The sequence below is a fragment of the Lepisma saccharinum genome, chromosome 4, assembly GCF_977018435.1.
Source record: "Lepisma saccharinum chromosome 4, izLepSacc3.1, whole genome shotgun sequence".
Lineage (NCBI taxonomy): Eukaryota > Metazoa > Arthropoda > Insecta > Zygentoma > Lepismatidae > Lepisma > Lepisma saccharinum.
In genome coordinates this window covers 69,206,458-69,222,611 of record NC_139232.1, presented here as the reverse complement: position 1 = coordinate 69,222,611, position 16,154 = coordinate 69,206,458, and the positions used below count along the sequence as shown (strand labels likewise).

General features: G+C 37.2%; 1 protein-coding gene across 2 annotated transcripts; it reads right to left on the bottom strand.

The window, feature by feature from the left end:
- Positions 1-616: 616 nt before the first annotated feature.
- Positions 617-16,089, bottom strand: LOC145986556 (general transcription factor 3C polypeptide 1). 2 transcript variants are annotated; one of them, XM_083120701.1, is made up of 3 exons: positions 16,017-16,089; positions 10,440-10,610; positions 617-8,190 (listed from the first exon to the last, which is right to left on the bottom strand). In XM_083120701.1, exon 3 carries the CDS (start codon positions 7,859-7,861, stop codon positions 1,535-1,537), a length of 6,327 nt encoding a protein of 2,108 aa, XP_082976827.1. In that variant the 5' UTR covers positions 7,862-8,190; positions 10,440-10,610; positions 16,017-16,089; the 3' UTR covers positions 617-1,534. The 2 variants fall into 2 exon arrangements, with proteins under 2 accessions (XP_082976827.1, XP_082976828.1); XM_083120702.1 differs by lacking the exon at positions 16,017-16,089 and adding an exon at positions 15,288-15,308.
- Between the last annotated feature and the right edge of the window lie 65 nt (positions 16,090-16,154).

Below are 16,154 nucleotides of genomic sequence, written 5' to 3'. Positions count from 1 at the left end.
GCACATCGAAACAAATGGTCGCCTGTTTTTTCGGGAAAACTGGTCATGTGGCAACTGTGCCTTTAGAGGAACGTAGAACGTTCAACTCTGAATGGTACACAACAATTTGTTTGCCAGAGGTCTTCGGTCAAATACGGAAAACAAACAAATGCCGTTGGATCATTCTTCATCAAGACAATGCCAGCTGTCGCACATCTCATCTAACAACCGACTTTATGAACAGTCAAAAAATCGAATTGATGGGTCATCTGCCGTACAGTCCTGATTTGGCACCCAATGACTTCTTCTTGTTCCCGAATGTCAAGAATAAATTGAGCGGACAACGATTTTCGTCGGCGGAAGACGCCGTTGATGCGTTCAAAAACCATATTATGGAGGTGTCTCACGAAGATTGGAAAAACTGCTTTGACAAATGGTTCGATCGAATGCAAAAGTGTATTGACCATAAAGGAGAATACTTTGAAAAACAATAAAGCAGTTTTCAATGACAAATTCCTGTTTTTTTCATTTTTAGGCTCAAAATATAAAAGTGACCCTCGTACAATTCAAAGTTGTTTTCCATTCACTGCACACGAAAGTCAACTGAATAAACAAAAAAATTCTTTCTTACATTTGTTTTATTAACAAAGTGCCTGTATGAAATATTTACATTACTCAAAAATATTATACACTGAATGCCTTTAGTCAAGTTTTTGCAGCAAGAAACTACTTTTTCCATAATTTAACAAATTTTCTCACTAATAAAAAAAATGACATCTTCCCATCACTACATGAGGTAGTGAAAGACATTGTATGTAAAAAATATATAACTCCATTCCATGCTATAATCTTTAACGGATACTATTTAAGGGGTCTCTCCCTATAAGGAAACTTAAAGAACAATTCATGAACATACTAAAGCTGTACAATATATTATAATTAAAAATGGCAGATGTATTTTTAACATTTTCCACACCATTATATTACATTAACTCTTTGATTTTTAATTATGTAGAAATAATTAGCATACTTTTTAACTGTTATTAAAATGAAATGTTATAAACAAATATTTTTTGCAATTAAACACAATACCAGTAAGAGTTATCAACTCATTCCATAATTTTAAGAAAATTCCTCGTCAACTTTTTCTTTTTGATAATCAATAATAAAATATGTTATCCACATTATTAATGATGGTACGTAATATGTTACAACAGCAAAAGAATATAAACATAAAGAAACACACATTCATCTCAAGGAGTTCAACTCAACTAATGATACAACTTTCCAACATTTTCTCGCATGATCTAAATATTTTATTCAGTTCCAAAATTTGTTGTTTAACATCTCCAATTGTCACAAGAATTATAAAACAATTTTGTCTTTAATTTACTGATCTCATAATAAGACTTGTTATGTAACTTGTTTTGTTGTCCATTAAAGTTCAATGTAAAACTTGTACACTAGTATTATTTACACTAAGTACATTCTTATACTATAACTGTACAAAATAATATATTTGTATCACATTTTATATGCTCTGAATAGTATGCATTCAAATTTCACTATTTTGTAAAAAGTCTTTAGAGTACTTTTTATTCCCAATGAACTGCCCTAGTTTTAAAACTGCATCAACTTGAGGTTCAACAATTACCCTTGCCTCATCTTCTGTCCCATCTGCCCTTTCAATTTTGATTTTGGCTGGATCTGAGAATAAGGTTGTTTTGCACGATCTGCGAACAACATACATTTTCACACAGCCCAGTTTCTCCAGGATTTCAATTAATTCCCTAGTATGAACTGGTTGCAAAGCAGGTGAAAATCTTTCTCCAAACTCTTTCAGCGTATTTGCTGGTTGCTGCATGCTGTAACCCAACACCGTACCCAACATTCTATCCAATACTCTCCTGTTCAAAGTGCCATCCACTCTCACCCACGGACGGATTCTAACGTGTATTTGTTCCATTGGAGACCAATCGATATTCTTGATCTTCTCCTCAACGTCATGTGACATCGATAATGCTCTTCTACGCCGTTTGATGCGTGGGCTATTATCTTCAGACTTGCTTTGATTTTCTGCTTTAAGAGGAAGTTCAGAACCAGAAGTACTTGCTTTATCTGCATTATTCCCATCAACGTTGTCACAAGATTTAGTTTCATTTGTACTGACATCTTCACACTCAGCAGACTTAGCCTCACAAGGAGCATTACCAGTTTTCTCCGTAGCACTAGATTGTCCTTGGACAACAGTGTTGGTTTTGTACCCTTCAACAGATAATTTCTTCAAATCTTCCAAGTAATCTCCACAATCAGTTAAAGTTTCCTCCTTAGCTTCCCCATCCGTAGTTCCTTGAGATGTTGATGGATCAGCATCACACATATACGCAAGACTGTCTGTATCCATAGCTTTGGCAGTCGTCGTCTGAAACTTCTCTTTATAAGTGCGATGCAATTTATGAGCATGTATCAACCAAGGTTTTGAAAAGCTCTGGTGAACATAATGCACCGTTGTCACACCACAATAAATTATTACCATCATGTCTGAAAGTAGGTGCAGATGCTCTGAAAGCTTCATGCCATTTAATTTACCAGAAAATTTTTCCCTCAGATCTTTAATGGTAGCTCCCAGTTCTTTCTTCAGAGCAATGAAACTGATTATATCTTTAGCATTTTTAAAGTCAGCTGCAGATTTTTCTTCACAAAGATACCTCTTCTCAATTTCTTTGGTAGTGATCATAGTAGATGGAACTAGGGTGTGACTTGTTACGTTTTCTAGAACTTCTTTAATTGTAGCAGGATTTAATGGTAAAAGGTCTTCCATAATGGACACAGATTCTCCATACTGTCCCAAATAAATTTGTGCCAAATTGCTGTCTCTGTTTCCTTCATTTACCAATTTGCTAAATACGCGGCATGAATTCACAACAAAGAAATCGTGAGCATGCTGAGTTTCTTCAAGCGGAGATTTCTGCTGATCCTCTCTCATCATATACAATGCTATCCTAGTTGCTGCTCTGGCGAGGGCACTCTGCTCTGCATTCTTGCTAGTGACATAATGAGTCAGATTACTATCAGACTCTGAATTTTCATCCTTTTTGTCTTCAGTTTCCGGAAGAATAGCATCGCTTGTTGGTTTATCTATATCTTCATCCAGCTCGCTGGTGCTCAATCTCGAAGATTCATCTTCCATTTGCTCACTTGTAGATGGTTTTGCCCTCTTAGAAGTGGTTGCTTCAGTATTTTCACTATGCTTTCTTTTCCTCGTACTTAGAGAATCTTGTGTATCTTCCGAATGATCCATCATTATGTCAGAATATATGAAAGAACTTTTGAGTTCCTTTGCAACTTTAGATTTACTCAGCAGCTCACGATAGTGTTCCAATATTCTCCGGAATGGTTCATCCTTTTCCGAGAACCTTGGATCCAAGATTATGATCTGCTCGGGGATTTCCAATTCCAAACACAAATGCCTTCTTGAAAAGAGCTCCACTACAGCTGCACCCATACCACCATTAGAGGCAATGACTTCAAACTGTGAACTTTCACCATTGAGCGAATCACTGTTGTTTTTAATTAACTTTTCAAGCATTTCATAAGATTCACAAAATATCTCGTAATGGTATTTTGTTTGAAGTAGATGACAGTAGCTTATGGAAAGTTGGTATGGAGATGAAGACAGAGGCAAGTAATTGCCTGCTTTGTAAAATGATTTCATGTAGTACTTCTTCAATGAAACCATCTGATCTGACCTAAGTTTACCCATTGCTGCTCTCAACAGGTTGTCTGGGTACTGTTGATACACCTTGAAGAGCTGATATGCCCATGAGGTTTTGTCTGACACGCAGCATAAAGAACTATGAATCATGGCATTCACAACACACAAGTAAATGTCCACAATGTTTTTCACATCCTGAAATTTTCCTCTGTTCTTTAACGTTGCTGATGGAAAAATTACAGTGTACTGATCATGAAACTCTTCCATTGAAGTGGGGATGATGGTGTCAAAGTCACTCTCAGGCGATGTTTTGAATTTATCTTGCAGAATTTCAACCAGTTGCACAAACTTTTCAGCAATCAACTTTTCCAGTTCTTCAATGTTTTCTGCTGATCTTCTCAACTGCTCTACAACTTTTCCAAAAGTTTCTGTAACCACAGGGTCTTGTTTAACTTCCTCAAGACATAATGCAACACTGTGTGATGTTGCATGATTCTTCATTACATATAGAATTCTACGTTGGCATGCTCTTGAGGTTTTGTTTTTGGATGCTGGTATGTTCTTATGGAGAATGTCTCTCACAGTTGTAAAACTGATACTCATTTTACGAGGATTTGAGCAGAGGTACATGCTAGCCACCTTGCAGAGAAGTAGCAAAGTGTCCTCTTCAGGTGACCAATCAACACGCAACTTATTCATCAACTTCAATGCACTCTGATCAACTTCATCATAGTATGGTCTTTTCCTTCTTGTCTGATTGTATGGTTTCACGGTCCGCACAAATTGCTTTGATTTTCTGCCTCTCTTCGATTGCGGTGCTTCCGTTTCAGTCTTACTAGCTGATGGTTCCATTTTCTTTGGAACTCTGCTGGTTCTCTTCTTTCCTGACATCAACGATGACTGCATGTATTCTGTGCTCTTTTTCTTAATAGCTTCGCCCACATTGAAACGCATCGTGTTTGCCTTAAGCCGTGCCAGGCGAGTTGCTCTCTGTTCTGGCTGTAAATGTCCTGCACCTAACATGTTCACAGCAGACTGCCTTGGGTTTGGATTATTGTGCCAATTCCAATTACGTTTCAGGTGCGAAAAGAGCGCCGAATCTAGTCCACCTGCTCCCTTTTTATCTCCGGGTATTGTTCCGTCATCTAGTAATGGAGCCTCTTCTGGTAGTCTTGGCAGACTCACTTGCACCATGGCAGCTTTCTGATGCAGCACTTCCAACGTAATATCTTTTCCTGCAACGCACATTCTTCCACCAAGCTGCGTGTGCAGGCATATATTCCACATGTCATACCAGTACTTGTCGACATCTGACAAATTGATCAATAGGTAATTGTGCATATCGTAAGTACACTCTTCTGATATTTGGTGATAGCCAGGTTTAGAGGCTCTGGTATCAAGAAGAGAAGCTTTGCGATTTATGTAAATAAATACTTGATCCTTTTCTTTCAGTCTTTGAGGGCCAAACTGCACCAAACCTATAAAACAAAGCCGGCTTACAATTTCGTGAACACTAAATATGTATTTTCTACCAAGCAGGAGGTAATTTCGGATTTGAACAGGTAAATGTTTAACAAGATAATGTTGACGAATTGGATGCTTTAAGTAGCTTTCAAGGTTGGGAACTTCATGAGTTATATTCACTATTTTAACAAATACCGACAGAGGTAGACGAAGCAAGATATCACACATTATTGTCCAACCTGTGGGCCACCCAGTATGCTTTGGTAGAGGATTTATGAACATTTTCCAGCAAACCTCTGGTACATATATGGTGGAAAATTCTGAAAGGAGGTCGTCGGAAATTTCACAACCTTTTGCAACTAATTGTTCTATTGCTTCATTTTGATCCAAATCGTCATTTCCCTCATATTCATAGACAATATAAAACAAGAACTGATGAAGTAGCTGCATTCTGATAAATTTTGGACACACTCCGTATTTCTTCCCTACAGTTCTATCACACGGTACTGAATTCATACCTTCAATTTTAGTTTGTGGTGTCATTTCTTTTAATTCCAAGACACTCTTGCTTATCATGTCAGTTTCAAAAGTTTTAGAAAGCTCTTTCTGGTTGTCTTCTTGTATTTTAGCTTCCTGTGTTTTCTTCATCTTTTCACGGGTAGGAACAAAATATTTCATTTTGGCTTGTTCAATTGCTGACTGGATAATAGTGTGGTCAGTTGAAATGCTCGGATCACAGACAAAATTCAAAACTTTTTTTTTCTCTCCACATTGTAAGACTGTTCTTATATTCTTCACATAGCCATCTTTCCCAAGTTTGGTAAGTAAGCGGAGCAAGGATTTTTTGTCAATTTTCACGTGGTAACCTTCTTTGCTTTCTTCTTCAAAAATCAATCGCATAAGTTTTGTGTGGTCATCTATAACTTTAAGAGCACGCACCTGTTCCATAATCAAATTGCTTCGTTTCAAAAGGCGATAAGTTATCGCAGGAATGTCTTTCTTCTGATTCCAAGTAAATTTCTTGAGTTCTTCAGTGAAACTGATCGAATTGCTCTTGAGACCCTTCACACTAGTGGATGCTTCAACTACTTCAGTTTCAACTTTTGGTTCCGAATGATCCACCTCGTGTGCGCTCTCTTTGCTGGGGCCAGGTTCATTCGCATCTACCGCACCTTTTGAAGGGCTACTTTTTTCAATTTCTTCATCAATGGCGACTTCACTTTCCTCTGGTTCATTTTCGTTTACTTTGACTTCTGGCACAGATTCACAGTCTTCCCGGTCCTTCTCCATGCTTTCTTGCTCCTTTTTCTGTTGTTTTACTAGACCCAACATTTTATCCTTTTCCCTTTTTAACTGTCTTAACAGTTCACCTTCCTTTTCGTAGATCTTTGATATGAATCGGAAGACCCTTTGTCTGCCAACATCTCTCATGAAGGTAGAGACCATTCCTCTTCGCAAAAGATTACGACACAGAGTGCGCGATTCAAGCTTCGGTTGGCCTAACTTAGTGCCAAGTTCATACTGAGTGCAACCATCTGGTCCTGCATCTTCTATAGCATAATATGCTTGTTGCAGCAACGGCCGATCCAAAACAACCGCCCTTTGATCGAGGTAGCCAGAAGTGCTAGCTTCTTCCTCGTCATCATCCAAATCGTCATCCTTTTGCCAAAGTTCACTTATATCCATATTTGGATTGACTAACTGGATAACTCGGATTTGTTTTTCTCTGTCATTTGCTTTGTGTTTCCACTCGGATGGAGGCGCATTTGGATACAATGAACGATATGGTATCTTTAAGTCTGTTTTTACAAAACGCTGAAACTCTACAGCTTTGAAAAGTTTTTTTAAAGAATTCACCAAGCCCAACTGCTGCCTAATCTCCTCGTATTCAGCAAGATAATTTGGTCTGGTTTTCAAAATTTCAATTACCTTTTCAGTCAAAAATAACGCCTTAGGTTTCCTCTCTACATAAAATCGCGGTAGATGGAACAGGCTACCAGTACAATTTTGTCCACTGCTAGTTTTCTGGTGATGTATTTGTTTGCACACTAAGCTGTGTTTTATCAGGAACTTTCGGTAGTAAAACAGAGACTTTGGGTCTTCCTTCAACTGATTCAAACTTATCTTACCCTGAGTTACTTCACCATGGTACCTGGACCTACCAATTCTTTCCAGAACACAATACTGCTTTGCTGACATTTCCATCATCAAACTGAGCTTATCACCCATAAGCACCATATTTCTGACATCTTGACTCGCTACAATAACCAAGCTATTATTCCACTTTTCAACTGCAACTGGCAACGACACTTGCCTGACTTCATCTGTAATATTCTTTCGCTGATCATATGTGGAGCAAGAACCCATTATCCCATTTTCCTTGTCGTCAACAGGAGAAAAAGGATAAATGTCATCAATTTCATGATCTGGTTCCAGCACAGAGCCAAGTTCTGGATCTACAAAATCATACCGATTAAAGAGAGCCAGAGGTTTCCTTGGAGTCTGTAATTCATAGAATTCAACTTCTTGCATCTGCTTTATTACTTCCCACATGAACACCTTTGATTTATCATCCAAAGACATACAGAAACTTGGCCTATCACCTAAACGTACCCACAGTCCCTGTACTGTAATGCCATCCAACCCTTCGAGTGCAATTTCATCCACCAGGGAATTTACGTAATCAAGTGATGGGTCATACATTTTGATCTTATATAAATGTAAATTCAACTATAATCAATACAATATACCATACCACACAACATCGTTTCAAGAACGCATTTTAATTCACACCATCATGCTTTCACAGGGAACACACAAATTACACATGATGCACTGAAATGACAGTCCTATTTCTACAACCAGCAACCGATGAGAAAGATGACTTCTCCCTGGGTCCCATACTAAGTTCTAAGAAGCACTGTTTCAATTCTTGGAAAATGCATCGATGATGAATACAAAAACTTAAAATTTCCAGTCGTCAAATTCAAGATTGCATTGGTTGGTTGAATACATGGAAGAAGACAAAACTCCTATGAAAAAAAAAGATGTATTTATAAGAAAATAACATAAAGCTTCCATTTTATTATGTGCCAATGGGATAATGGTGAACTGTAAAATAATTTTATTACAATATGGAAAGTAAGAAAATAACTTTAAAACTGTACATCTCAAGAATACAATATTCAATGTGATCTAGGGAAACAAAATGGCACAGAATTAAAAAAAAAGGATATCAATTTCTATTTACTACAACTTAATGTAAATCTACATATGTACAGTTTGATTGAAAAGTTCCTATTCTTATTACTACGTTATAAGTAGGGTCCAGATTTTTGCCTATTTTATTCCTTTGTAGTAAAATATAGGCTGTAATGTTTTAAGTTTGTTTCGTGGTGTTTCTAGTCTGTAAATACATTTTTATAGTGCCTCTAAATAACCATTTTGAGTGTTAGCACCCATTTGCTTAAAAAATTTTCTACCTCTGGTAAGTACAATTGTGATGATTTTTGTAGATGCTGGCAGACGACTGATATACGAGGGGCATAAGGTAAGTAGTGCACGTTTTTTTAATTTAAAAAAAAAAACAAAAAAATATTTTTGACAAAACTTTGTAATTGTTAAACTTTAAACTACTTCTCTACATAATCACCATGTACATTTTAGCATTTGCATAACGTGTGACGAGTTTCTGTAACTCAGCTTCATATTCCTCTGCCGCCAGTCCATCGAGTAAAGTAGTCACCCCTTCTTTCAGTTCCTCATCACTGTGAAATGTCTTTCCTCCCAAAAAGTCATTTAGTCTTGTGAAGAGATGAAAATCTGAAGGAGCCAGGTCCAGGATGTATGGTTGAACATTTTTTAAACCATCCATCGTTCTTGATCAATTCATCAAATGCACTCAGCAGTTAGTCTGCAATGACAGACGGGCACCCGGAACGTTCGTCATCATGGAGTAAAAGTGTCGACATCAGCACCGAACAGACAACTCATCAATAACATTGTCTCCATAAACCTCCTTCAATTGACGGTGAATATTGCATGGACGCACACTCCTGGCATTGAGAAATTTGATCACAGCCCTAACTTCAAAAGTGGAAGTGTTTTCAATTCTTCTGAACATTGTAAAATGTCACAGAAACAATAACCACAATGACAGAGCTACGAAACTTCGCACACACTGAGCAGACAGTCAACTGAAGTAGTTTGACTCTGAGTGGCGGCTACTTGCATCCCTAGAGCTCCAAATGGCACGAACGTGTACTACTTTCCGGATGACCCTCGTACAAAGAGTATCACCAATAATAACAAAAAGTGCACTATCTAAAGCTGTTTTCCAGTCTTACGGTGGGCGCTCTATTCGCTGGCAAGGAAGTGGTGAGCGGGAAAGCGACCTATCCAGCAGCAGCCTGTTGAACTAGGTTCACGTAATACTTCCTACCCCCGCATCGTATCTCTCGGCGCCACCACTGCTGTCTGGTTGGTTTGCTATATAGTCTGTGCTCCCCACTTCCCTTGCCAGCATATAGAGGAGTAGAAAGGACCTTTAGTAGAAAATAAAGTGATGCTACAGTCTTTATTCTTGGAGAGCCATGCCAGGAGGTAGAGAATTGCAGTAGTGGAAATGTTTGGGTCCTTTCTTACATTTGCCTTTATTATGGTGTTTGCAAACTATTGTGCCTTTTTGAAATCTTTCAAAATTGTTGGGATTTAGATTCTTTGAGGGTCTAACAGTTCTTTCTCTCTTTCATTCAAACTGTAACAAGCTGAAGAAAGACTCATATTTCTTAATGCATTGAATCGATAAACCCTATGTATGAAAATACTGAAATGATTACTGTGGAATAGTTGATTTGTTTGTGTGTGTGTGTTTATTGGTAACTGCATGGTATTTGTTCCAGAACATATTTTACACAAAAACGTATTTGTTACATTCATAATTTAAGAATTTGTTGAACATTGCCGTTCAATACTATCTATTGCAGTATTAAATTTATCGCAGTCAGTGTTCCAAACTTAGCATGCTCTTAGGATTGGAGCCATTTTACTTGAGTGCATGGTGTTGGTTACAAAATAGACAGATGCAACAATGGCATCAGACTATGAAAAGTTAGTTGTATACATTTGAAACTTTGAAATTCTATCAGAAACTGTTTTGCAAAATCTGAATTAAAGTGAGCAACAAAATCATCCTTGGCAGTAATATTGAAAACCCTTGGTTTGCCAGAGGTGCTCTGAGCGACATACTAAAGGAGGGTTGGTAGAACTTCAATTCCCTCACCTTCTGTTAATTTCTCCTGTTACAACAAGATAAGGTATAATCTCCTTGTGAAATTTCTGGACAAGCCACTGGGTACTCTGTCTACTAGCACTCCACGACCTTCCCTCGTGGCATCAATTTGCAGCCAGCCTATGTGTATTTTATATTGGTCAGGAAAATCCACATCTTGTCCTGGAAAAATAAGAGAATTTCATTATGGCTATTCTGTGGCTACCCAGGGTACTACACACTCACAGCAATAAGGAATAATTTAAGGAATATAATAACAAGCAAAATATAACTTTGAAACAATAATAAACTAAACTAATGAAAGCACAAAACACTTCCTTGATCATGAGCAGAGGCCTGGACGAGACCCGGAAGAAACATACACCTCACTGTTTATGTTATGTTTATGAATCTCAGACAGACGACTACACAAGTGAATCAAATCAGTCAACCTAACCAGGCTGACAAATCTAGCAATAAAGAAATATAGAATAACCACACAATTACTTCAGGAGAAATGTTTAGTTAATCTGAATAGTATCAACAGTGTGTAAACACTGCATGGCATGGGATACCTGTACACAATTGCATAGAAATTTAATGAAGGCAAATACAACATGCCAACAATAAATGTGTGCAATAAATGGTTTTTAAATAGGCTAGCCAACACTTCCAGAATGGTCAGGGGTCTCCTGGAATTGAACTTACTCTCCTGGTCTACTGGACAAACTTCGTTATACACTGGAATGACAAGATTTAATATATTTTTTATTGTTGTCATTTCATTTTTTGTTTGTATGCAAGTTTCATAGAACCAAGACAAAATACGTCACAATTTTAAAAAAGTTTCTTCCAGTAAATATGAACCTTAGTGAAAGTAATTACCACTGTTTGGATTTCCGAAAAGTGCAATTTATTGGCAAAAAAAGACGTAAAGAGTAGAGTCAAACCCAGATATTTCTGCCACGATCGATGCAGTGGAATGGGAGAACCAGTGTTGCTAATCTGCTCGATAGAAAAATGCTACAGTGCATCGCGGCACAGCTGTTCATAGAACAAGGAAATTAGAAAACTCAGCTCTAACGTGGAGTTTAAAATGCCATACATTATAACCAGGGCTGGTATTTATATGTGCTAACAAGTGGCTTTATATGTACATACGTATGGACTAAAACTGCTAAATGTGGACTAATCCTTGCGTAAAATTACCCAAAATGATGTAAAGAACACTTCTTCATAGTGATTTCAAATAAAATTAAACAATTTATTATTTTTCCGTTGCATTAATGAACCTGGTGGCATTTTAACTGTTTACTCCCAATAAGCCCGTCCACACTGGTACTGGAACTGCAACAACATGTGATGCATGACTGACACTACCACTGGTTTGAGAACTAATAACACTGTTCTACACACTTTTTGTTACAGAAACGAGAGTACCCAATCTTTACTAATATGAGGATGCTGAATACGTAAGTGTTTAAAGTGGAGGAAATAGAGTTATGCTTTCCCCCAGTTAAGAGTATTATCATAAAGCATCACCAGCATTAAGTTAATTTGCATCTATCTTTCATGACATCTCTCATCTATGGTTTCACGCTTTAACTTTAAAATTTGAATTGTATTAATTCTTCCCAAGTGCCCCCATGGCCTCCCTTTGCGGGCACTCTTAATATATTTATAAATTAGGCCCACATTTATTATGACAAGAGTCATTCCATGCCAAACGATCCAATGGTGGTTGCATGACTATTTTAGAAAAATTCATTTTTAGTACATACGTTAATACATGTTTCTAGATATCAAAACCAATGTTCAAAATAAATTATTGTCTTTAGTTCTCCTGGAGTAGCCATTTTTCCAACATGGAACATGGCTTTCTTTGATCATTTAGCACTTTTCAGAAACCTTAATATCTCAAAAACCATTAGAGCTAGAGACTTGAAACAAAATTCATTTTGTAGCTAATGAAGTATACTGTCTATGATATTCAAGTATGTTTTGCTTAAAATTGCATCATAAGTACGAAAATTATGGTGGAAATTGTGGTAACGATATTTAAAACATTGGATTTTTAAGCCCACCTTTTTCAATGAAGGGGTTTAGTCTAAGGCTTGATTTTTTTCATGTGTAGACCTGCCTACAGGGTGTCTGTAAATAAAATATCTGTGCTTAGAAATTCAACCCATTTTTACAGCATGGGCTCAAACATGGCCGTTCATTGAATTTTGACAGTTTTCGGGGTTAAATATCTCAGATGGGTCCTCTTGAAAAATTCTGAAATTTGGCACAAAGGAAGCCCTGCATGAACCTAACTCACAGTAAAAATCTCAACTTTTAGATTCAACTCGTTTTGGTCAATATAAGGTAACGTATGTCACCTAATTTCTGACATTGCAAAGTAAGGTTGAACTACATCCCATACTTAGAATAATGAAGTCTCTTCTTTCTCTTTTTTAAAGTTGGGTTAAATAAAGCCTCGGAAAATATGGTAACATAAGGTTTTAATACTTGACTTACCAGAAATTGAAATTACAAGATATGACAATTGAAAATCTGCGAAATCTCATTGCAAAAGGTTTCATTTATTAGGTACCAATGGTACCAATATCTAGAAACATGTACAAATGTATGTACTAAAAATGAAATTTTTCTAAAATGGTCATGCAACCAATTATTTTAAAATTGGTTCATTTGGCATGGAATGACCCTTAATTGTTATGTAACATGAATTATGCCATAACTCAAATTAAGAGCCAATCTTACAAAATGAAATTCGTTTTCGTGTTCAGGAGGTCAATTTCAGTAAGAAAGAGCTACTTTCCTTTCTGTAACAGAAAAAAGTGAAAATTTGTAGAACAGTATAACTTGTGAACGTGTTAAACAGTGACAATTGGACCACAAACACTCCTCCTTAAGCAGTATTATTGCCTCTCTGTGATGGACGACAGTCGGCTCCCTTTGTTGTACATTTACAAATGATGCCGGCTTCTGCAACAAGAATAAGAACTACATATATTGCCACCAGACGATAAGCCGCGCGGCTTCTTCTTTTGTTATGAACTTGTCACCCATTAAAACATGCCAATTAAAAAAAAAAATGCATCGCATTAGGCAGCAAAAATAACAGCTTCCATCATACAATTCCTACAAGAACACATGCCGGTGCCGAGGGTTGAATTGCTCATGCATCCACATAATTTCTTTCTTTTCAGCAATTCTAAAGTGATGAAATATGAACAATAATACTCTAGGCATTATGGACTTTAACGTTCACTAACCAAACACAAGCACTTTCACTTACATAATACACGCACACAATGTCAAACCAGTCAAATACTTAAAATAAAAATATGGGGTAACACTTCCGTTTAGTCAAAACGGATTTCTCTATTTTTACAGACGAAACTACTTACGCAAATCACTTTCTGTAGCATTGTTGAAGTTCCCGAATGTATTTTCTGCCATTGTTTCATCTTTTTTTTAGCGATAATTCATGTTTTTTATGTATAAAAATATTGCAATTGCTGTTGCTTTCATGTACGAACCGGATGTTCCGTGTGCTTGATGACTTAACCCCCTGTCACTGTTTCCAACCACCCCGCGTTCTTTCAAGAAGATGACGTGCCCCCAAATTTTAGCTATGCTTGCCTAACCTAACCTTACCGTGAATGGTTTGTGGGGCTACCCAGGAAAAAATAGTAAATTAATAACATGGAAGTAGGCATTTTTTTTTTTGTTTAGAAGGTTGGAAACACTGCATCACTCGACAAAACACAAGAACAATGCGCGATGATCCAGAACGCTCGTGCCACATTGTGTCTCACACAAGCGAAGAAAACAAACAACAATAATTACTAACAATATGAAAAATTGAAATTATTCTTGTGAGAAATTCATAATTACACCTTATAGAATGTTCCGCAATGCAGAATAAGTAAGTAGCAATCTTAAAAAGTACGAAATTAATGAGTTATAGCCTAGGTGTTGACTAAACGGAAGTAGTACCAAATATGGTGTTTACACTTTACAATCCAACAAAACTCACAGTCATCTTGCCTTTCTCCCGTAACAGAAATAGTGCTTCATATTTACATTTGGCAACACTAGTCACTAGCTAGCCAATGAACATGCACTGCATCAAAGAAGCAACCACTACGCCATGCATGCTATATTGCCACATTACCGTCCCTGCCGAACGGTGTGAACCGCGAGCTGGAGCACTATTCAATTGTTTTCAATGATGTTTGCGCGAGTGCGTCCAGGAATGGAATAACAATATGGCAACAATGGCAAAGGATAGAAGACGTGATGCTAAGAGAGAGGGTGACGAAGTGAAAATTGATAGCTATCTGCGCAATGGCAAAGATAGCTGCGTTGGGCTCTACCGAACCCAAGCATCTGCACTTCCCATCAACAATGCATATTTCAGTCATAGAAGAAAGAGAAAGTATCACAGAATAGTGGAAATAATTGTGAAAGTAAATTTGAATCATTCTGAAAGTAAGTAGCACTGTTTGGAGTTCAGTAAAGTCCTATTTATCATCAAAAAGAAGACATACAAGGTGCCTTAAAACCAAATATCCACACTTCGCATGGAAAGGCATTCCACAGACTACTGCCGACACGAGGCTCAAAGGGGAGTAATGCAGACCAGCACCAAAATGATGATTTGTTGAAAGCATTTATGACAATTATTGTAATGCTAAAAAGCCCTAAACCTGGTCTGGATAACCTAATCATGAAAGCATTTAGAGAGGTTATTTGAATACTAAAAGTTCTAAACCTGACTTGCCTAACCGGTAAAATTTAAGTATCCCCGAAACGAATGTCTTCAATTTTACAGGAGAAAGTACTTACCGAACTGACTTTCCGTACACTTTTGAAAGGTCGTGGAAGTGTTTTTTCCCATCCCTTAATTTATTTCGCCGGTAAATCATGTATTTTTTGAAGATTAATATCTCTCAAATGCACGAAAGCTGTTGCCTCTGTCCTTCCACTACGTGAATCAAATGTTGCGTGCATTTGATGATGTAACCCCCGGTCAGTGTTTCCAACCACACTGTTGTTCTCCAAGAACATGACGTACAGTTTTGAAGATGACAATTTTAACCATGTTTGCCTAACCTAACCGAACCTAACCTTGCCGTGCATGGTTCGTGGGGGTTTTCGAACCTGGAAAAAAAATACAAAATCAGTAACACGAAAGTAGGTATTTTTCGATAAAGAAGGTTGCAACATTCCATAACCACTGATCATCGACAACGCTGGTCCAGATTTCTCCGCCATATTGCGTATAACGCAAGCGAAAACGAACAAACAAGAATAACTCGATATGTCGAAAATTGAGATTACTTGCATGAAAAAGCGAAATGACACCTTCAAGAATTCTTAGGAATGCAGAATACGTAAGTAACAATGTGAAAAAGAAGAAAATAAAGGAATTTCAGACGTTTCGGGGATACTTGACATTTAATAAAACGAGGATATATCCCAAATGTATTTACTGCAGTTGGTGAGAAAATTACGCAAAGATAACGTACAATAACCATTTTGTGCAGGAAATGCATCGTTGACGTATGAAATTACCTGAGCAATAATTTTGTTCCAAATCATTAATATTTTTAAAAATATTAACACTATTTTCGTGTCAAATCACAGTATCAAACTTATATTACAAATTAACTTAACTCTTTTCCAGATTTTACCTCACGTCCAGACTCCAGA

What these genes read in the sequence shown, in the direction of transcription:
- LOC145986556 (XM_083120701.1), bottom strand. Translation starts at nt 7,861, where the DNA reads ATGTATGACCCATCACTTGATTACGTAAATTCCCTGGTGGATGAAATT.